Source organism: Plectropomus leopardus, chromosome 24 (genome assembly GCF_008729295.1).
Source record: "Plectropomus leopardus isolate mb chromosome 24, YSFRI_Pleo_2.0, whole genome shotgun sequence".
In the NCBI taxonomy this organism is placed as follows: Eukaryota; Metazoa; Chordata; class Actinopteri; order Perciformes; family Serranidae; genus Plectropomus; species Plectropomus leopardus.
Genome location: NC_056486.1, coordinates 198590 through 221900, shown reverse-complemented (window position 1 = coordinate 221900; position 23311 = coordinate 198590). Strand labels below are relative to the sequence as shown.

The window sequence follows — 23311 nt, the reverse complement described above, 5'->3', positions numbered from 1 at the left end:
AGCCGGTCATGTGACCTGGCGATCAGCTGATGGGAGTCGGATGTTTTCTCTCCCCTGTTTCTTTGTCTGAAGGCTGAATGTAACACCGGTCAGGTGACCTGAAGTGTGCCAATTGTTTTTATATAGAAATCAAACCACCGACATAAACAACACGAGTCACCCGAGTGTCTGTTGCCTCTTATTTCCGCCATCTTTGATTTTTGGAGCAAAAATACTTGGCGGTGGAGTTGCGGTCAGTGCGTGGTGCTGTTTTTGTCTGCAGAGACTCTGCCTGGATTTTAACGTGGTATCTCAAGGATACCTTGAAAAAATATCTTTGAATTTGTTTCAAAACTTTGGACGAAACCAATTAGATTTTGGTGGTTAAAGGTCAAGGTCTAAGTGACTTTGCATTCATCTCATTTTCACAAACGCGATATCTCAAGAAAACCTTGAGCGAATTTCTCCAAATTTGGCACAAACGTCCACTTTCAGTCAGAGATGTAGTGCTTACAGTTTGTGGTCAAAGGTCAAGGTTACTGTGACTCAGTCAGTCTTATTCTCGAGAACACAGTATCTCAAAAACACCTTGCAAAAATGTTTTTAAATTTGGCACAAATGTCGCCTTGAACTAAATGATGTATATTTGGTGGTCAGAGGTCTCAGCAGTTTATTTTGTGTAATTCTCATGGACGTGATATTTCAAGAATGCCGTGAGAGAATCTCTTCAAATTTGGCACAAACGTCCACTTTGAATCAGGGATGAACTGAGTACAATTTGGTGGGAAAAGGTCAAGGGTCATTGTGACCACTTCTGTCTCATTCTCGTGAATGTGATATCTCAAGAAAAACTTGAGGGAAGTTTTTCACATTTGGCACAAACGTTCACTTTGAGTGACGGATGAAGTGCTGGCAGTTTGTGGTTAAAGGTCATTTGACCTCTTTTTCTGTCTCATTCTTGTGAACTTGACATCTCAATAATGCCTTGAGAGAATTTTCTCAAAGTTGGCACAAATGTCCACTTGAACTCAAACTAATGGGTTATGCTAGGACCACCTGGGTACCCAGTGGGTATGGGTGCAGAATGGGCATCTTATCTGGGGTCCACTTTGGTAAACCGACCCATCTGGCCAACCCATGGCACCATTATGGAACGCGTGGACAATCCCATATAGGGGCCCATTTTTCAGCTTGTTTATGTCACACGGGCCCCAGTGTCTGCTGATAGCTTAGCACGATGTGCTATTAAATTAGATGAAGCGCACTAATAAATATTATTAGATAGTAATGTTAGCGTTTACTTTCATTAGTAAATATGTGCAGCGTACTTTCATAACGTGTCATTTGGCGGGTAAAATTGTATACGATAAATATGCACTTAATAGCAACTTTATTGTGCTTAAAGGTGTTTCAAACATCTCAGATTTTCCTAAAATCATTTCAGGCTCATGTGGTGGAAGAAAGCAGTAAACCTTTTTAACTTGCTCTACATCCCTCAAATCATCACGTAGTAATACTACAAACCTTCAACTTGCTCTACATCCCTGAAATCTTCACATCATAATACTACAAACCTTTTAAATTAGCTCTTCGTCTCTCAAATCTAAATGTACTTATACTACAAATCTTTGCAACTTGTTATGTGACAATCTCCATGTACTAATACTACAAACATTTTTAATTTGCTCTACGTCCCACTAATCTTCACGTAATTTTTACTCAGTATAACGACGATACGCTGGTCACATACAACAGAATACCTCCAATAATTCCTGTTTCAGTCCCTAAAACTGTCGCTGTTAATCCTAAATCTGAAATTATGAAATAAGATCAGGCGTCAGTAATCCAAACCTCAGCTGTGTGTGTGTGTGTGTGTCACTGCAGTGAGTCACAGCTGCATCATGGCTCCGGTTTTTGTGAATTACTGAGACAGAGGTCACATGATGCACCTCTGCTCTCTGCTGATTGGTCCACATTTGCTGCAGGAGGAGAGAGAGATTTTAAAGAATACACACCTGAAAAGACAAATACAGGAGAGAGAGAGAGAGTTAAAGGTGAAGAAGAGAGAAACAGGATAAAAGTCTTCATTTCAGTCGTCAGTAAGCAAAATAAATTAAGCACAATTAAATAAAAATAAATAAATGAAAAGAGTAGAATATTTTATCATTATTTATTAGATTATTGATATAATAAATTATTTTAAAAAATAAATCATTAAAAGAAAAGGAACTTGTAAAAACCAAAAGCATTTAAAAGAAAAGACTAGATTAAAAATAAAAGCTTGATTAGAAAAATCAACTGAAAATATTTGTCTCTGTGTGTGTGTGTGTGTGTGTGTGTGTGTGTTTGTGTGTATGTGTGTAGTTCCTACTGATGTCCACCAGAGGGCGCCATCACACCTGAATCCATCAGCTGACAGGTGAGTCCAGCACCATGAAAGAAATATTCACATCTTGGACTGTCGTAAAAGTACTAATACCACACTGTCAAAGTACTTTAGCACAAGTACAAATCCTGCAGTCAAAATATTTAAACCTTTGTACCCCGAGCAAAGTGGCGCCATTTATTTAGAATAAAAAAAACAGAAATAAGATTACAATAGGAAAATAAAAATAGATTCAAATAAGAATGAATAAAAATAATAAAGTCAAAACATATTCAAATAATAAAATAAAAGTAGATTAAGATAATTGAATAAAAAAGATTTGGAATTATTAAATATCTTTTTCTGTTTCTTTTAAAAACAGAAGAAATTACTGGATTTAGAGAATTATTTTTAAAGCCAGGGAAAAACAATATCTGTGATTATAAAAATAGCTTGTTTAAAATCAGGTTACAATATAATAATAATTTCTTAAACACTTTTTCCAGCTCATGTCTTTGTTGTTTTTATACTTTCTTTTGGGAGTGTTTTTAATTGATTTTTTTAAAAGGGGTAATTTTCTTTTGCTTTTTTTCTTGTACTGCCAGTGTTAACGTGTTCATTGCGATGTGATCAATGAGTACATTTTTCTGTAATGATGTTTATCACAGGCCAACATCAATTAAAACAAATAGTTTAATTAAAAAAAGAAAAAGGAAATCTAAAAATAAATAAATAAATAAAAAAAAAGCCAAAGAGTTATGAACAGAAAAGTGAAAAATGTTTGGGAAAACAGAAAATCACAAAAACTATGCAAGTCATAAAATTGCCATTTAAAAAAAAATCACCAAAACCCCTAACCCACCTAACCCACCCAATGGGGTCCTTGGTTTGCCATTTTGTTACACTTTATTAAATCATATTTTTATCTTTTAAGGACATTTACAGTACTTTTATCAGGTAAACACATACCAAAGTCTGCTACAATTACACAGGAGACATGAGCAGATGTATTCTTTATTTTCTAAATATTATTTTTTGGCTTTTCCGTCCTTTATTATAGCGCAGTTAGAGACCGACAGACACGGCGGGGACGGGGACGGGGACGGGGACGGGGACGACGGTCTGCTGCAGCTTTTTGGGGAAAAAGTGGTCCCCACAAGGTTAATTTTCATGACTTTGTGTGTCGCCCTGCTGGTCATAGGTGGTATTGCAGTGTGTGAATTCCCCCAGTGGGTTCCTAAGTGTGTATGAGTGTGTATATCATACAAACTGCACATTTCATTCATTTCATTACAGTCTGAGCGCTCGAGTATGATCAGACTTTTATTTTATCAATTTAGGCTTTTTAAAACCAGTATGGTTTATCATTTTACATATTTTTACTGTCTAACAACTTAAGAATTATTTTTTTATCCCCCAGTTTCTGCTTTCTGTCTAATAATTTATATTTTTAAAGGTTTATTCCACCCAGATAGTACTTTCTGTCTAACAACTACTGCTTTCTGTTTTTATATTTACTATCCCGTCCCGCTGACACGAGAATGTCGCATCACGAAAGTACTCGCTGAAATCTACCGTCTAGCTAACGATAACTAACCCCAACATGTTCAGGTTTATATAAATAACCGGATTTCTCTGTGCTTACGTGAACACCTTATCCTGATTATGATCACAAGCCTCCGTAACGTGGTCTTCATGTCCATGTAAACGCTGTCCGACAGAAAGACGTCCGTCCCGCTGGAGCCGCTCAAACTCCAATCCGAGGAGAGCTAAGTGGAGTTTCCTGCAGCGTCCGTCTTCGGTCTCACGGCTCAGATCTGTCTGATAAACTCAAACTCTTTTCACACTGTGCAACAAGCTGCACAGTCAGAAGTACCTGTTCATATAAAAACTGGATTTTGCTCTCGTCTGGTTTGATTTGCAGTCTGTCCACGGACGTGCTCCTGCGTCGATGGGTGAGCAGAGGCTCGGACGGCCCGACCGCCGGAGACTCTGGACAGTCAGACGGTTGGATCTGACGGTTGGATCTGACTGAGATCTGCGTTCCTGCTCAGGGTCTCCAACAGCTGCTTAAAAGTCCTTCCTGAGCCTTAAAAACACAAAATGTGTGAATAATTTACTCTTCTAATGTATCTTCATACATTTTTATCTGCAGACTGAGTGAGGAGATTCTCCAGCAACTGACCTGCAGAGACATGGACTTGGTGGACTGGACAAAGTGTCTCAGTTCAGGTTAGACAGTCGTGCTCTAAATAGTTCTTCTTTCGTAAGTCCCGCGCACCTTTATAAGCAGTTCTTCTTCTATGAACTCCAGGACGAGGACTTGACCCGGTCCTTGTTGACAAAGGTTGACGGACCTCGTGACGTTCTGCCGTCTGAACCGGGAGCTTCTTCACCATCTGCTGCAGCAGTCGTCCTCTCAGATCCTCGCTGTGAGCCCGAGGACGGACAGCGTCTTACCGGAGAGCACCGCACGCCTGCTTCCCTCTCTGGACACGATCGGGTTTAAAAGGTGATCAGTTCACGATTGATCAGATAAATAACAGAAAATATCATCAACGGCTCCCTGCAGACCGACGTTCTCCCTGCAGCCCTAATCTCGACCCATCTGTGACGAATAATTATAGACCAGTAGACAGGAACATAAACCAGAGAACAGGAACATAAACCAGGGAACAGGAACATAAACCAGGGAACAGGAACATAAACCGGAGAACAGGAACATAAACCGGAGAACAGGAACATAAACCGGAGAGTTCCTGTTCAACAGTCGTTGTGTTTGCGTCGGGGTGAAACGGTTCTGCGGTTCTCAGTGTGTTTTTTTGACCTTTGATCAGAACAAACATGGCGTCGGTCAGCAGACAGACGAGGCGACTCTTCTTCATACGACTCCTCATCGCCTCTGTCCCAGCATGCACTGGGCTCCCCGGAGGTCAGTGCTGTCCGTCTTCTCCTCCTCCTCCTCCTCCTCCTCCTCCTCCTTCTTCTTCTGTGCGCGTGTTGTCCGATGTCTCCTGGGTGTCTCTCCTGCGTGAGTGCGTGTGAACGCTGCTCTCTCTGCTGCTTCTGTGGAAAAACCCAACAATCATCTGATCAATACAGCGACTGATTGATCGCTTTGTAATCATCAGAAAGACGCTCGCCGTCACGTTCCGAGGCTCAGCGTGCCAAATGTCGTATTCTGAATTTTGACGGCTGGTCGGACAAACCCAAACTTTTAATGATGTCACAGTTTAACCCTTTGAAAACTGAGCAAACTGGGGAGACTTCTTTAAAAGAGAACAAATGAGACAAAAATTAACAAGAAATTAGTAAAAATAAAATATTTGAAAAATACCTAAAATTATTTTTAGAGCATTTTTTTTAAAACAATAACAAAAATAAAGATAAAAAAATGATTAAGTCAAACAGGATGTAGAAAATGTGAAAATTTAAATTGTTTTGTTCCATAATTTTAATCAAGTAACTCTGATCATTTTAAACATAGTTTTTCTTTCAAAGACATGAGAATAAGAAAATGAACAACCGAAGAAGAAATGATCCGAAAATATGCAAGAAATTAGTAAAAACAACCCCCCCCCAAAAAAACGCTACCTGACATCATTTTTCAAAAAAGACGTAGAAAGTTTAAATAATTCTGTCATGTAATCATGATAATTATAAATAAAGTTTTTCTCCAGCTTTTTCAAAATAATTTTCTAAATCTCGTTACACCTCGCCGCCACCGAACCAACTTTTCAAACTTTCAACTTTTTCGTCTTCACGCAGCTGAAGTTGGTGTGGTTCTTCTTCTGTGGTGTTTGTGTGCGCAGAAGGCGTGTTCGTGAGCGGGCCCGAGGCCGGCGGGTTCCTGCATCGCACCCGCCGGGCCAACTTCCTGTTTGAGGAGCTGCGGAGGGGCGACCTGGAGCGGGAGTGTCTGGAGGAGAAATGTTCGTACGAGGAGGCTAAGGAGATCTTCGCCATGCCTCAGCAGCTGGTCAGTCGGCCCGCCGCCGCCGCCGCCGCCGCCCAGCATGTTTCTGCTGCATTGTGACTCTAACTGTGCTGTGTTTGTGTTCTCAGGAGGCCTTCTGGAGGCTCTATACAGGTACCGTACCCGGGTTCCACCTGAGAACAACCCTGTTAACCCTTTGAGACCTGAGCAGACTCGCTGCACGTCTTTCCACAGCAAAGATGAAAAGAAAAAAAAATGTAAAAAGTAAAGTTACCAGAAAATTAGAAAGTATTTTTAAGTACAATTACCTGGGAAATAGAAAGTAAACCAGAAAAAAGTCATAAGAATTTTTGAAAAAAGTACAAGAAAATTACCTGAAAATTAGAGAGTAAACCAAAGAAAAATAAAGTAAAATAAAATATAAGAATGAGAATTAAATGACCCAAAGAAGTTCTTAAAAAAATATTCTGTAAATCAGTTTTATAATAACTTTAATTGCAAATATAGTTTTTTTTTAATTTACTGATTTTGTGCAGTTTGCAGGAGAGCTCTTGCTGCTTTTTTTTCCTCGAGTTTTCAAAAGAAAACAAAACAATTTGCTTCAATTTTAAAGGTTCAAATACTTGTAAATGGCGTGTGAACGCAGCACCAGAAAAGTGATGTGGATCCAGGTTTCAAAGGGTTAAAGTACCCCCTTAAAGGAACATTTCACCCCAAAAACAGCAGAAAGAAAGCACTCAGGTCACCTTTTTTATTGATTAAACAACAGCAGAGTGTCTGAAAAATTAAACTCAACAGCATCGGCACGCAGATTCTAACAGACGAAAAAAGCTTCAAAAACGTCCGAAAAACTTTGTGAAGATTTCTGCGCAGGAAGACGATGAACCGTCTCATCCGTGTGAACGCGACACACTGCAAAAAATGTCCCTAAAATTAACAGCAAAGTGCCAAAAAATCATGACATCATCAACCTGTAAGTAGAAAAAACCCTAGAAATGCGTGTGAACGTGAAATCACAAGAAAGTGTTGAAGGAATTTCTTAAACTTTGGCACAAACGTCCGCCGACTTTAGATGAACTGAAGGCCAAAGTCATGTGACCTTGTGCCCCTCCCATTCTCGTGAACACAACATCTTCAGAGGGAACTTCTTCAGATTTGGCACAAACGTTCACGTCGACTCAGTGACGGAATTTGGCACAAACACTTGTGTTGTTTTTGGGTGAACTGTTCCTTTAAGTGCTTTTGGGACTTCCTGTCTGCAGCGGTGGATCACTGCCTGTCGGCGCCCTGTAAGAACGGCGCCACCTGCACTCGCCAGGAGGACACCTATGTCTGCAAATGTCCGCCTGGTTTCCATGGAAATGACTGTGACAAAGGTACGTGGACACATTTCGTTGGCGTTCTCCATCCTGATGAATAAAGTTTTTTTTGTTTCCTGACTGTCCACAGTCCGCCAGATGTCCCACAGCTGTCGCTATAGAAACGGAGGATGCGAACATTTCTGCCGACAGTTTCCGGATCGTACCTTCGAGTGTTTCTGCGCTCCAGGATACCGTCTGGACCAGGACGCCAGCAGCTGCCTGCCCCAAGGTCAGAGCCGGTAACGAGCGTGTGAGCTCAGCCTCAGTGCCGGTCTGAGACCACTACGAGCGCCAACTCAGATCTGGTCTGAGACCGCGGCGAGCGCGTGAGCAGCAAGACGATCATTAACCCTTCAATGCCTGAACGGTAACAGAGTGTCAGTGTTTGTGTCTCCGGTCCAGATGAAGTGACCTGTGGACGACCTGTGACCTTCCCCACCCCCCGGGTCATCAACGGGAAGACATGTCCCAAAGGACACTGTCCATGGCAGGTGAGTCCTCACATCGGCTCAGGTTGACATCACACTTCTTCCTCTATGTTTTGTGAAACCAGCCGGGCGTCTGAGTCTCTGTCGCCATGGCAACAAGGCGAATACTTCTCCACTATGTGGTGTGAAACTCTTTCGGTTTTATCATCCTCGTGTCTTTTCAAACATGTTAGAGCTTATGAGTGAGAGAAGGACGTGAAGAGACATACGGGGTGTGTGTGTGTGTGTGTGTATGCATGTGTGTGTGTGTGTGTGTGTGTGTGTGTGTGTCCTCAGGCGCTCCTGACTGAGCGTGGCGTGTTCACCTGTGGAGCCATCGTCCTCTCAGACCGCTGGATGCTGACGGCGGCTCATTGTGTTTGGGGTAAACCCGCCTCCGTGTTAAACGTCACCGTCGGTAAGAGCGCCGCCTGCTGTTCACCAAGAGTCTGCTGAACGACACTTCTTATCGTGTTTATGGTCTGAGTTAGATCAAGGTTAATTACAGGGTTCACGCCGTCTGTTACCAAGGACTTTCCAGGACTTTTCCAGGACTTTGACACAAATGTTAAAGACCAAACATTCTGTGAAACGACCATCGATCCTCCGTATCAGTTCTTTTTCATCACTATATAACAGCTTTATAGACATATATTATTTAAAAAAAAAATACTGAATTCAGAGCAGGTTTAGAACTGAATATGGGAATATAATTTAGGGACTGTCTGTTATTTATGAGGGGGGAGGGGTGGTGCAATAAGGGGGAGGCAAAACCTTTAACGGAAAAAAGGGAAACACTTTCTTTAAAAAAAAAGTGTTTCCCTTTTTTCCATTAAAGGTTTTTTGGAACATATCTTCCAAACCTTCTCCAGAAAAACATCTCCCAAAATGTTTAAAGACAAATGATTCTCCCTTTTTTTAAAAAAACAACGTTTTTGTCTAACAATACATAAAAGCCAATTTTTAAACCACAAATAAAAAAATACAAAAATACCCCCCGCCCCCCTTTTAATTTTTAGAAATTTGCATTTTTTAAGACCAAATGATTGCCTTTTTTTCCTTCAACAACTGAAAATAAATAAAATCACCCAGTTTTGTCTTCAAAAAACACCATAAATTTTAAGGAAAAAATTAAATTTCCAAAATATTTTAAAGATAAAGAAGGCTCAAAGTACCAAACACACGGTGTGTCACAGAGCAGGTTTGAGACAGATGTCCAGGACTTTCTCCAAACTTTCAGGGTCGTTTTCCTGGCCGCTGATTTTCCAGGTTTCGGTCTGTGGGGTCTCCTCGGTGCGGTGGGTTTGACGGGGTCTCCGTGTTTTCTCCGACAGGAGAACACGACCTGAAGGAGGAGGAGAAGACGGAGCAGAGGCGCCGCGTGGTCAAGGTGCTGGTCCACGCGGGCTACAACAAGTCCAGCTCCGACAGCGACCTGGCCATGCTGAAGCTCCGCCGCCCTGTCAAACTGGGGCGCTACGTGGTTCCCGTCTGCCTCCCTGCCCGCAACAGCACCTTCAGCCGCACGCTGGCCACGGTCCGCCACTCCACCGTTTCCGGCTGGGGCCGCCTGTCGCGCTTTGGCCCAGCCGCCGGCGTGCTGCAGCGGCTGGAGCTGCCGCGTGTCCCGCTGCAGGAGTGCCGCCTGCACACCAGGCTCAACATCACCAGGAACATGCTCTGCGCCGGCCTCAAGTCCGGCGGCCGGGACGCCTGCGAGGGAGACAGCGGCGGGCCCCTGGTGACCCGCTACAAGAAGACCTGGTTCCTGACGGGTGTGGTGAGCTGGGGGAAGGGCTGCGCCAACGAAAACCTCTACGGCGTCTACACCCGGGTCAGCAACTTCCTGGACTGGATCAACGACATCCTGCTCCGCGGCTGAGACCCCGCGGAGACACTGAGACCGGGTCCGGAGGACGTTTGTCTCCTACAGACGGAGAACCAGCAGAACAGTTAGAGATGTGAATCTTTGAGAGTAAAAACAGAAAATAAAGAAGTCAGACACTCTTACTTCATTTCTGTCCTGTGAGGTGTGAATGTGAGCTCACCTGTGCCGTTTGACGTGTCCTCTCTGTCCACTTCCGTTTGGCTTTCAGTCCCCACTGTCAAAGTTGGCAACTTTTATTTTGGCAGGCTTCTTTTAAAATCACAAAATAAAAAAATAATCCAAAAAAAATGAAGAAGAATGAATGAATGAAGAAAAACATTCAGAAAAAAAACAACAAAGAAAAAAAGAAAAAAAGCCCAAAGAGTTTTAAAGAAAGTAAAACAACAACGCTCACAGAAACTTTTTAAGGTTTTTTTTTCAAATTACCAAAAATGTTCAAAGAAAAAAAATCACCAAAACCTTTTTTAAAAAAAAGTCACAGAAAAGAAAACTCACCAAAAATGTTTTAAGAAAGAAAAAAAACGCCCAATTAAGTTGCCATAAAAAAAGACAAAAACGTACATTTTTCCAGAAAACAGCCAAACCATTATTTCTTTATTAAAACACAGAAGGGCGTAAACTAGCAGAGAACTACTTCCGGCGGTGGCTTGTGTCTTGTTTTATTGTGAAAGGTCGCGGCGGAGGTGCGCCGGTTGTAGTTCTGGGGTTGAGGCGGTGGAGCCGCAGAGAGAGGAGAGGAGGAGAGGATGAGAGGAGGACCGGAGGAGGCGGAGGAGGCGGAGGAGGAGAGCAGACAGACGGAGCTCCGGACCGGAAAGAAAGAAAACTACCGGGGAACAGCCCGCGCGCTGCACGCGACGCCCTCAGGAATATTTCCGCTCGTGGAGAAGATTTAAATTTTTGTTTTTCATTTTGTGGATTTGAGCCTCACACACACACACACACACACACACACACACACACACACACACACACACACACACACACACACACTTCAGCCCGGTACGGTGCGTGAGTGTGCGTGCGTGTCCAGGTGTGTGAAAGCGTGTTTGTTGGTCTGTTGTTAAATTAGTGGTTTTCGTTCCGGAGTTCGGCTCCGCTGCGGACACCGACTGTTTGACCGGAGAGTGTGCGCTCTCAGCGGCTCGCAGCGCGGCTCGGCCCGGCTCATCGCGGCTCCGCACCAAACCCCATTCACTTAACACGCAGTTTTACTGATCCGGGAGGGTTTGTCTCTTTCCAGACTAACCGTGCGTGCGTGCGTGGTGTTAGTGTGCACGCGTGTGTTTTTAGCGTGCACGGGCGCGTCCACGCCCCCGTGCTGCAGATGGATGGATTTACTGAGATGAACTGAGGAGCAGAAGATTTCAATGTTTCTGACCGGATGGATCTGAAATCAGACACATCAGTAAACTGGACCCCACACCACAGAAGAAGAAGAAGAGGAAAGGGTGAGTTTAAAATATATTTTTCTTATAATGAGCGTGCAGGTTTGACATTATCTGTAACATCTCTGAATATTTCTAGACATTGGCTGAGTTAATAATCTGATTTTATTCCCCTGTGAACTTTGCTATAATCACTTAGCTGCAGTCCTTATACGTTATCCAGAACACACAAAATCTTCATCATAATTCTGCTGTCAATACATTTTTTCTGACTTTTACTGTATTTTATTGGGTATAGTTATACTTATTTAGATTTCTATAAAAACACAGTGAATTATTGTCATGTTACCCCAAAATATTCCTAAAACTCATGAACCTAAAATTCAGCTTTTCATTGAATGTTTTCCATCAGTTTGTGGTGAGCGGCTCTCGACTGAAACTTTAATTTCCAACAAGAAAGAAGAGAAAAATCAAAGTGCCAGACAGCTGCAGCTCTTTTCTGTTGGAACCAAATCTTCAGAAAACACTGACACTCACGTCAGGAAACTTTATTTTGGAATGACTTTTTTTCTGTGATATCCCAGTCATCAGCTGTTGAGTTGCTGAGTTGTTGAGTTGCTCTGCGTAGCAACATGATGACCGTGTCAAGCTGTTCTGCTGATTGACTGGTGGCAGCACACAAATAATCGCAGCAACACGGCAACAGGAGGAGAAGAAGAAGAAAAAACACCACAGGAGAAACACCTTTGACGGTCGACACGTGGCGTCTTTGAACACGTGGAAAACACGAGGTTGCAGTTGGGTTTATTTGGGATCGATTGGGTTCATTCGGGGTCGGTTCAGGTCAGTTGGGGTCGGCTCAACTGTCAATCAAACACCTGTAAAATGATGATGTCACTCAGGCTGCGTTTCATTCACGAAGACGTCAACAAACTTTAGAAAGATGAGACATTGAAAACAGATCAGCTGCTCACACACGGTCAAAGGAACTGAAGCTGTCCGAAAGTAATTGAGTAAAAAAAGTACTGAAGTACTGATGGAAATATAAATCTGCAGCAAATCTGACTTCAGAGTCAACGATAAATTCACCGATGAGCAGATTCTGAGTGTGTGAGTGTGTGAGTGTGTGTGTGTTTGATGGATGAGCATGGCCACACACACACACACACACACACACACACACACAGCTGTCCTTCAATAGTCTGGAGATAAGAGCCGTTATTGACATCCCAGCTCGCTAACAGCCATCAGTCACTGTGTGCGTGCGTTTGTGTGTGTGTATGTGTGTGTGTGTGTGTGCGCGTGCGTTTGTGTGTGTGTGTGTGTGTGTTAGTGTGTGCGCGCGTTTGCGTGTGTGTGTTGTAGCAGCAGCGCTGATCCGTCTCTCTCTCTCTGCTGGATTATGACTTCCTCTGGAAACGAGGCGACGTGCCTTATCAGCCCTCCGGCTGGGTGATAAAACACACACACACGCATGCACGTGGGCCTCAGAACATCAGTGTGTGTGTGTGTGTGTGTGTGTGTGTGTGTGTGTGTGTGTGTGTGTGTGTGTGTGTCAGCGCTGTCTCACATCAAACCCGCTGAAACTCTGTAGAATTTAAAAATCCAGAAACTGATTTCAGATTTGAGAAAAAACGTTTCGTCCCTCAAAATACGTCGATGGTGATTCATGAAAAGGTGCTGAAAATGTTGACATGAACAACATTTTGCAGTTGTTGGAAAATTTCGGATCTATAGTCTGATTTGTGTTGCGCCACGTCCATTTTTTTTGCACTTGTTGCAGCCGCGAGTGGTCAGTTTGAAAGAAATTTTCCGGGCACGTCAGTCACTGAAACTCATTTATAAATATGACCCAAAAAACTCAAATGTTGTAAATAAAACTCAAAATCTGTGACTAAAACTAAACCCACTGTTGTGTGTGGACGAGGCCTAAAAACTCAGGTTTGGAGAGAGCAGAGAGTTTTGGGGAATTAAAAACCTCCTGATGAGTGCAGTCTGAAACCTGCTCTGTTTGAATCGTCACTGTCGACAGTCTCCGTGTGAGCGTGTTGGTCTTCAGCGTCTGTGTTTTTAAAAGCTGGTGGTCTCTGTGTGGTTTCTGCCTGCAGACATGGCGGACTGAGCGGCATCCTGGAGCCAGACGGTCCCGTCTTAAGCCGCGGGCTCACAGCATGGTAAGGTCAAAGGTCAACTTCAGCTCTGTGTTCAGCTGGTATCTCACTGCTCCCCAAAACTACCGTCACAGCGAACGGAAATAAAAAAAAAAATCGGAAGACTCAGTGTGACTGACGGGAAATAAATCCAAGCTTTTACTTGACAGGAATAAAATAACCTAGAGCGTAACATGCAGACGCAGAAGGATACGTAGAGAATAACATGCAGACGCAGAAGGATACGTAGAGCGTAACATGCAGACGCAGAAGGATACGTAGAGAGTAACATGCAGACGCAGAAGGATACGTAGAGAATAACATGCAGACGCAGAAGGATACGTAGAGAGTAACATGCAGACGCAGAAGGATACGTAGAGAGTAACATGCAGACGCAGAAGGATACGTAGAGAGTAACATGCAGACGCAGAAGGATACGTAGAGAGTAACATGCAGACGCAGAAGTCCACTGAAAAAGAGGCAACGTGAAGGTCACATGACGCAACATGTCACAGCTTGTTGCATCACGCCGCGTCTCATCATGAAATATCACAAATTCTGTCAACATGTTGACAAACAGATTGTTTGAAAGTGTTTTCAGACAAACCCCTGAGTTCAGTGTTTGGACAGAAACTCTTCTGTCCTCCCTGGACTGAGTCTCCTCCTGCAGACTCATTTTTCAGAGTTTTATGTTCCGTCTCTCGAAGTGAAGATGTGTGCGGCGCCCGTTCAGCTGTCTGGATCATTTCCTAATGGCCCCGCGGCTGATAGCCAATCAGAGACGCTTCACAAAGCCGTGTGACAGGAAATTCAATTAGTCTCTCTCACTCCCTCTGTTTGACTGCTTCTGTTGAGGAGTGTCGCTGCAGAGTGTCGTGTGTCGCTTTATTTCAGGGAGGATTTAATCCTTTATTTCAGGGAGAATGCTGCAGAGACGGTTCACAGTCAGCTGACTGTTCAGTCCTGCTGGTTCAGGTCAGCTGTCATCACCGTCACAGAGGCTGAACATGACTCAGTTTCTTCCAACATCAACACTCACATGCACTCGCTCATTCAGCAGCTGACTGACGAGAGGAAAAATTCAGCTACTTTGATCAATTTATGGTTTACGGTTTACAAAATGTTGCATCATAAAGCGCCACGTTCTGAAAGTCACTTTTATGGAAAGTCGCATTACAGAGCATTGCATTATGGAGCATCGCGTTACAGAACATCTCGCTACGGAGCGTCGCCTTACAGAATGTCACGGATCATCGCGGAACGTTGTGAAGGGTCGCGTTATGTTGCGGGATGTCACGTTGCAGAACGTCTTTTTGCGTAGTGTCTCATTGTGAAATGTGGCATTGTGGAACATCCGAAAACGTCACAGAACTTTGTGAATTGATGCGTGACAAAGTATAACGTTACCAAATGATGAGGAAAGTGTAAAATTACTAAATGTAGCGCTATGAAATTTGGCATGAAAGAGTGTTGCGTTACAAAGTGAATGTCTGCTGTGAATCTGGATGAACATTTTTTTATTTGGTGGATAAAATGACTAATCAGAAAAACTGCCAGATTCTTGGAAAATGTGTTGACAGTCACTGAATCCATGTTGAATGACAGTTAGTAGTAGACTCACTGGACGACAGGTAGAACATGATCCGGCTATAGTTTTTGGATGGGAAACGTTACATCACCTATCAGTGCGCTGTAGTGCATTCTGGTAGTTGAAGGTTAGTGTGTGCCTCAGTCCTTTTTCTATTTTCTCTGGTAATGTAGCACCAGTTTCAGGAGTCCATGTTTCCGTCAGTGAAAAACGTCTTTAAGGACTCAGTTGTTCAGGCTCTGACTCAGTCATTCTTCAGGTTGGTTGTCACTCATTTGGACTCTCCTCCGTGTTGCAGGTGGACACCAGCACATCTTTAAGGATGAACCCGCTCGCCGCCCTCAGCATCGACTGCAATGCTCTGGTCAGGGACAACAACCGTCCCCTCGGCGGACTCTTCTATCCCGGAGTCAATCCTCTCTCCGCTGAGAAGCCGCAGGAGGCCGGTGCTTCTCTGGCACTCGGCTACAATCTCCTGTACAAACCAGGTGTTCCCCTGCTGGACGGCCAAAAGTCCACAGGTGAATATGTTGGACTCTATAAGACTCCTCAAGGACTGCAGAAGCCCCTGGTGATCCCTGCAGGGGGTGATGGTCTGAGTCTGGACCGCAGAGTTCAGCCCAGTGACAAGCAGTCAGAGGTGGGTCTGAGTGGTGCTGGCAACTTCCTGAGGTTGCCCTGGATCAGCCCTTACACTGATGCAATGATGTACCCCTTTCTGGACATGGCCTATAAGGCGTCCTTCCTGTCCCAGCAGCCCCTCCTCCACCAGCAGCTGGCCTACCAGTCCCTGTGTGCAGCAGGGGTGGGAGGCGGCTCACATGGGGAGGACAGACTCTGCTACCTGCCTCACTATGGCCCGGCACATATCTCCTCCCCCCTGGGCTCTCTGATCCGGATCCCTGCAGCCCCCCCAGCCCCTGCTGGCCTTTCACCCCTGCCCCACCCCCAGGACAAGCCCTTACAAGGCCTTGGTCCTCAGGTGCAGCAGGAGCACTCTGCTTTCACCAGCAGTCCACAGATCCACCAGGACCCAAAGCCTCAAGCTGGTCTTAACATCAAGCGACAACACGGCAGCAACACAAAGTCCAGTCAACCCAGTTCCACCAAGAACACTGTCAGTAGCAGCTGTGGTGGGACAGGTGGGGCCCCTGTTAGCAGTTCAGCCCCCACTGCCCCCTCAGAGGCCCCTGCAGTCACCCATCCTCCCTGTTCAGCTCCTCCCCCCCTCAGCAGCACCTCCACGGGCCTCCAGAGGTCTCTGCACAGGAGCATCGACCCGGCCTCCCTGTCGGCGGCTCACTCCTCCTACAGCTCTGAGCACTGCTCCCCCATCAAACAAACTAAAGACACCTCCTCTGACTGCTCTGGCTCAGACAAATGTCTCTCACCTGCAAAGACATCAGTGGATAGAGCTGGACCTCAAACATCTGTCAAAACCACCAAGGAGAAACCTCTGGACCTGTCTGCCAAAGAGCTAGAGGAGCTCTCCAATGGATTCCCATCCAAACTGGAGGCCCTGGCCAAGCTGGGGTATCTACCTCCATCTTATCACGGACTGGTTACCAGTCAGGACCGGAGCCTGAAAGAGGGTCTACCTCCACCTGTGAGCACGCCAGCTCAGGATCATCTCAGGACTCCAGATCGTCCTGAGATGATCAGCACTGGGCCTTCCTCTTGGATCGTTCCCTCCCCCATTGTGACCTCTGACCTCAGCAGAGGCTCCCGAATTCTGAAAAACAAGAGTGCAGATGCTCATCACAAACACTCACCTGGCTCCACAACAGTCCATGTAACCAGTGCTCCCAGTCTTGCCTCAAGGGAAAGACCCTCTGCATCAACCCCCCCTCCACAATCCAAAGTGGAGTGGCGTCGAGTCCCTCCCACTGATGTGGAGAGTAAAGGAGAAACTTGTGCACGCCCTGAAAAACCTCCAGAGAGCCGACCGCCTCCACAGCAGACTCGAGGAGGAAACTCCTCCAGTCAGACCGATGGAGACTCCTACCTCCCCCCTGGCCTAGCTTACACTAACCGCTACATCCCGTACTCGGCTGCTGAGAACATGTCTTTGACCATACCTGGCAAAGGACTGGTCTACTCCCATCAGGCTGCGCTGACCAGCAGCAGCTTTTACCCTCCCCGAATTGCACCAAAACCTCCATATGGAGTTCATCCAAACCAGGGGGACTTCATGACGTACCAGACCTCCCAGGGGGTACCCCCTCCATCTGTCTCCTCCCACCCAGGTCCTGAGCCCCAGGACAAAACCTGGAACAATGCACCACACAGGAACCAGGACAGACTGGACAACGAGAGAGACAAGTCCACAAAACATACCATGAGGTCTTCAGGCAAAAGCCTCCCTGCTGCCTCGGACAATGTGGTCTGTATCGATCTAGTGCGTGAGGACACAGACGAAGACCTGTCCACCAGCAAGCATGGCAGAGACAAGTCTTCCAAACAAGGTGGTAGCAGCTGTAACCAAGTCCAAGACACAGAGCCACGACCTCCAAAAACCCTTCATCCCAGCCAGGCTGCAGAGCCCAGACAAGACATACCACCTTCAAAACCACCCCATCACAACTCCTCTTCATCTCCTGCTGGGGAGATCCTGGAGGAGGTCCCAGGAGAGGAGGAGCCTCTCAGTCCATTCCTGGACATCCCAGAGGAGCAGACAATGCGCTGTGCCCGAACTTCTCCACAGCAGTTTTCTAGAAGACGTAAAACTGGATCCTCTGGTGGTGCTGAGGGCCTGATCGCAGCTGACCATGTGAATAACAAAGCTGAACCAGACGCCTCAGCAGGAGGTCACCCTGAGCACAGACCCTCCAAGAGCAGCAACTCATCTGGTCCGTCCAGCAAGGAGAGTTGTTTTAGTGACCAGAAGAGCAACCTGGGATCAGTGTGTACAGTCATCGGTCCAAAGAGTCCTTCAGACTGTCTAGTCACAGCATGCAGGAGTCTGAATCCCACAGTTATGACCCAGAGGGCCCCACTGACTGCTAACATCAACTCCAGAGGCCCCACATGTAACAGTGGAGATGTGAACAGAAGTTTTGTGGGCCCCTGCTGCAGAAATCTGACTCTGAGGACTCAGACTACTGAACCTGGACTTTTAAGTGGTCCACCTCCTGGAAATAACAAACCAGACTGCAGAAGCGTCAATCCACGACTCACAAACTGTGGAAACCGTGGCGCTGTGCCTTCATCTAGTGAGACCATGAACCGCAGGGCTCCTGAATGTGGGCAGACCTGTTTCAACTGTCCAAACTCTGGAGATGTCCTCTCGGAAGGACAGACCTCTGGAAAAAACAGTCCCAGAGTTACCTGTCAGCACCTTTCATCTGGTTGTCCGACCAACAAACCGCTGCTGAACAAAGACCTGTCCTTGGAGGAGACAGAGTCTACCACTGTCCCCGCTGCCGGTGTAGGAGGTGGGAACGAGGACATCCAGGATAGCACGGACCTGGCAGACGAAGATGAAGGCCCCTGCTGCAGTAAGACTCGGCACTCCAACCTCGCCAAATGCATTGCCAACTCATCCGGCTACGTGGGTGACCGGTTCAAATGTGTGGCCACGGAGCTGGATGCCGACTCCAGCCAGCTGAGTCGAGAGCAGCGAGCGCTGCAGGTGAGGTCACCTTAAAATCCTCTTTCTGTCCTCATCCCTTCAGCAGCCAAGGGGACGGTGACAGTCTGAGGATTTGAGGACGTCTTAAGGGTTTTAGAACATTTTTAGATTTCAACACGCTTCCAGGATTTTAGGACATTTGTAGGATTTAGGACAATTTTAGGATTTGAGAACATTTCTAGGATTTTATGGCTTTTTATGATCACGCATCATTTCTATAATTTTAGGGCGTTTCTAGGATTTTAGGACATTTTTTGGATTTTAGGGCTTTTTTATGAATTTAGGATGTTTCTAGGATTTTAGGACGTTTCTGCAATTTAAGTGGTTCCTGAAGTTCAGCCTGTGTGTGCAGAGCGATGTGATTGGTCGATTGAACTCAGAAACTTCGAAGCAGTAAATGTGAACGTTGACTGTGTTTCCATCGTGACTCTGAGGTTTTGTCTCCTCAGCGAGCCATGCTGCACTTCTCTGAGCTGGAGCTGCAGGAGAGCGAGGGAGGAGGAGGAGAGGAGGAAGGAGGAGAGGAACGAGGGCTGACAGCAGCGTCAGGAGAGACGGAGCTGGCAGACGGCCAGCAGGGAGACGCAGGGAAAGAGGAGGAGGAGGAGGAGGAGGAGAGGAGGAAAGAGGGAGGAGGAGGAAGAACTCCCTCTGCAGCCGCCGCCACTGAGGCTCCGCGAGGTAAGAGGATTTAACACACAGACACACACACACACACACACTCACGCACACACAGTTTTCGGTTGATCTCATTGTCACTTTCTCTCTCTTGAACTCTCGCTGCACCTCACTCGCTGCGAGACGAACTCACCGCTGCCCTCATTTTCTCCAGGAAGCAGAATGTGCACGTTCACGCACACGCGTGCATGCGTGCGCGCGCGCGCACACACACACACACACACACACACACACACTTTCTTTCATCCCTTCTTCTTTTTTTGTCACATTCTCAAGTTTTAAAATAAAACTTTTGTGTTTCGGGTCAATTCTGGGCTTTAAGTATGGAAGTTAATTAATGACAAAACTGTCATTTTGATAATTTGATGTGATTTTGTTCGTGTGAGTTTCTTTTTAAACTGATCTGATTTCAGGTGACTGTTGTTCAAACTGCACTTGATATGGAAGTCCTGAGAAAAAAAAAACATTCTCGCCGTCATTTCAAAGATCAAGGTTTTTCATTATCTGTGAAGACTTTGTCGTGATCATTCAGTTGAGTTTTTCCACCATATGTACAATGTGCAAGTTTATTTTTCCAGGATAATATTTGTAACAGTTTTAGATGATATTTATCATAGATAATATTTTTCCCTGTATTTACAGATGGGGGAAAAACAAAAATGATCCTGATCTTTGTTTTAAGTTGTTTTCATCAGTGAACAACAGTTGGGTCATCCTTTTTTAAAAAAGTGTCACACGTTTCCAGAGACTGGATTTTTAAAAATATCCTCCTTTTTTTCACCTGTTTGACATTTGAGGAATTTCTCTAAGAATGTTTCTCGGATGTAGGACGTGGTGTGATTTTAGGATGTTTCTGTGATTTTGGGACATTTCTGTGATTTTAGGATGTTTCTGTGATTTTAAGACGTTCATGTGATTTTAGGACAATTTTATGATTTTAGGACGTTTCTATGATTTTAGGACGTTTCTATGATTTTAGGACGTTTCTATGATTTTTCCACGGGTCTGGTATCATTAAAAAAAGCTGATTGGGTGCTGCTGGTTTGATGGAGCTCTGCAGTCTGCTGAAACTGAAACGTCCGTCTCCGTTTGTGTCTCTGCAGGTTTTGATCCATCGTGTCCTCACAGCCGCCTCCCCGTCCTCCAAGAGAAGGAGGACGGCCCTGTGGAGGAGCAGAGTTTGATCCGGCAGCGGACCTTCCTGTCGGTGTTTCAGGGAAACTCGCTGACGACACTCGGACATTCACACTGCGGCGCGACGATAAACCGGAGACGACTCCTCAGCCTGGAGCCGTTTCACCAGAGCAGCATTAGCCTGAAGAGAGGGAGGGAGGAGGACAGAGAGGAGGACAGAGAGAAGGACAGAGAGGACATAGAGGAGGACAGAGAGGAGGATGGGATGAGCGGTGAGACAGAGAGGAGTTAATGTTGGTACTGATGTGGTTTCTGGTTTTAGGGCTCAAAATCCTGCTGACTGTGGTCAGAAAAGATTGAGTTTCTGGGCCTAAACTGTGATGTCTCTGTAAAAAACAACAACCGCTTTTCATGCTTAGAAAACAGCCTCAGGTTTCTGAAACTGAGCCTGGAAAACATCAGCAGGTAGCTGCAAATTCTGCAGGGAAACAGTGACAGATTGGTGAAAATGCTGCTGAAAAACAGCAACATGTTACTGAAACATCTGTTAGCAAAGCAGAAACAGGTTGCTACAAACACCACAGACATGTCTGTAAAACAGTGCTGCAAAATCAGCGATCAGAGCAGCTTAAAACTGCGCTGGGAAAACACTGATGGTTGCCATAAAAGTTGCTGTAAACAACCTCCTGAAACGACGTCACCTCGTACCGAAGTGTTTGCAGAAACCTGCAGTTCCAACATTTCCTCCTGCAGACGCATCTGTGGGGATTTCACTCCTCTTCACTGCGTCAAAAAAAGCTTTTATATTTTTGGTTCTGATGTGGCGCTCCTCAGGGCTCTGCACCGGGCCCGCTCATCTTCTCATTACTGTTCATATTAATGTCATTACTCATGTGACATCATCATCATGCTGTCCTGGCCTCTGATTGGCTGCTGTGTGACCCCGCTGACTGCTCATTGGCTGTCCACAGATTCCCCCCCCGAGGACTCAAAGAGGCTGAAGGTTCGCATCGAGCTCAACGGCCTCCGACTCAACAAGCCCCGCCTCCCCAGCGAGCTCGGCCAATGGGTGCCGTCCAGCCAGAGGTCGTCAGAGGTCGACAACAAGTGGAAATCGGAGGTCAGGGGTAGGTCAGAGGTCAACGGGGGCTGGTGTGACCCTGCGTTTGTAAGGAGGGACGACCACAGAGGTAATAATGACTGAATGTATGTTTAACACTTTGTTTCATTGTTTTGTTTTATAAACCAATGGCAAAGGCGACGTACTAGCATACTAGCATGTTAACATACTAACATTAGCATTTAGTTCAAGCTTTTAGCCCATGACTTGTTATTTTTGAACAGCGCTGGTGGGGAAAAAAAATCAAATATTAGCATGCTAACATGCTAAACTAAGATATTGATTATAGTAAACATGATACTTGCTAGCTTTAGCATCTTAGCATTGCTGATGTTTTTCAGCCCATGACTTGTTAACTCTGGTTAAAATACATTGATGTGTCTTGACTGATTTTCTTTTTGTCACGAATTAGCTGATGTTAGCATGCTAACATGCTAAACTAAGGTGGAGAGCATGGTCAATGTAATACCAGCTAGCCTTTAGCTAAGGCTGTTAGCCCTTTACTTCTATCAGCACTGGAAAATACATAAATAAATCAGTGTGTACTGAGATGTTCTCTCTGTTTTAAGTGATTATTGGCTAATGTTAGCATGCTAACACAGATGGTGAATTAGTCTGCATATTACTAGCTACACATCAGCATGTAGGCTTGCTAATGTTAACATTTAGCTATTTCTAAAGCACAAACAAGCAAAACAAGCGTAAACATAAAGGTAAATGTAAATAAATTGATGGTTGCTGACAGATAATTGGCCAACGTTAGCATGCTAACATGCTAAATGTAAATGATACCTGGTAACATTAGCTTGTTAGCTTTGTCTTCATTAGCATGTTAGCATTACTAATGTAATCTTCTCTCCGTGTTTTCTCTCAGTTTTCTGTGTGGCCCCGCCCTCCTCTGCCACCGCTCTCCTCCGACTGCCCTGCAGCTCCGCCCCCTGGCAACCATCCCAGTCCTCCCTCTCCTCCTCCTTCACCTCCTCCTTCAGGTCCTCCCGCCTCCAGGACAAGCATCAGAGGCTGAGGGAGACTCACAGGGCCTCCGGGTTCCTCCCATCTTTACCTCCTCTTCCTCCTCCCTCCTCCTCCTCACCTGACCTCCACCTCCTCCGCTGCCATGACGACGACCTCCACAAACCGAAGGGCAAACGTTCCTGCAAGACGAAGCACACGGGGGGAGAGATGGCAAGGGAGGAGGAGAGGGACGGAGGGAGCGACGAGGAGATGAGTGGAGAGGTGAGAGGAGCACTCGTTTCTTTGTTCAGTCTTATTTTGCTTTTCGTTTTTTTCGTTTTTTGATTTTACTTTATCGGCATTTGAGTTAAGGTGTTCGGGGAGCGCTCGTTTTTCTGCCTGGAGGAGCGCGGCGGCTGTGACTCAAGAATGAACATTTTGGCCATAACTCAGGACCCCTCAGAACCTCTCAGGGCTCCTCAGGACCCTCAGAACCTCTCAGGGCCCCTCAGGAACTCTCAGGACCCTCAGGAACTCTCAGGACTTCTCAGGACCCCTGAAGATATCTCAGGACCCTCAGGACCCCTCAGGAACCCTCAGAACCCTAAGGACACCTCAGGACCTCTCAGGAACCCTCAGGAACCCTCAGAACCCTCAGGACCTCTCAGGAC

At 45.6% G+C, this 23311-nt stretch overlaps 3 protein-coding genes across 3 annotated transcripts in view; all 3 read left to right on the top strand.

Moving 5' to 3' along the window:
• Window positions 1–5119: 5119 nt before the first annotated feature.
• f7l (coagulation factor VII, like) lies at window positions 5120–10156 on the top strand. The gene is made up of 8 exons (XM_042513185.1): window positions 5120–5276; window positions 6157–6323; window positions 6410–6434; window positions 7544–7657; window positions 7731–7871; window positions 8045–8133; window positions 8407–8527; window positions 9444–10156. The coding sequence occupies exons 1-8, from the start codon at window positions 5189–5191 to the stop codon at window positions 9989–9991; spliced, it is 1293 nt and encodes a 430-aa protein (XP_042369119.1). The 5' UTR covers window positions 5120–5188; the 3' UTR covers window positions 9992–10156.
• Window positions 10157–10995: 839 nt separating this feature from the next.
• On the top strand, window positions 10996–23054 carry LOC121963057 (BCL-6 corepressor-like). Its single transcript, XM_042513427.1, has 7 exons — window positions 10996–11448; window positions 13494–13559; window positions 15422–18754; window positions 19204–19435; window positions 20536–20838; window positions 21538–21756; window positions 22561–23054. Exons 2-7 carry the CDS (start codon window positions 13557–13559, stop codon window positions 22983–22985), a joined length of 4515 nt encoding a protein of 1504 aa, XP_042369361.1. The 5' UTR covers window positions 10996–11448; window positions 13494–13556; the 3' UTR covers window positions 22986–23054.
• A 15-nt stretch (window positions 23055–23069) lies between these two features.
• Window positions 23070–23311, top strand: part of pcid2 (PCI domain containing 2) — a 3333-nt gene continuing 3091 nt past the window's right edge. Inside the window, exon 1 of the mRNA XM_042513416.1 lies at window positions 23070–23143. Coding sequence (XP_042369350.1) covers window positions 23070–23143 — 74 coding nt within the window. The remainder of the gene's footprint in view (window positions 23144–23311) is intronic.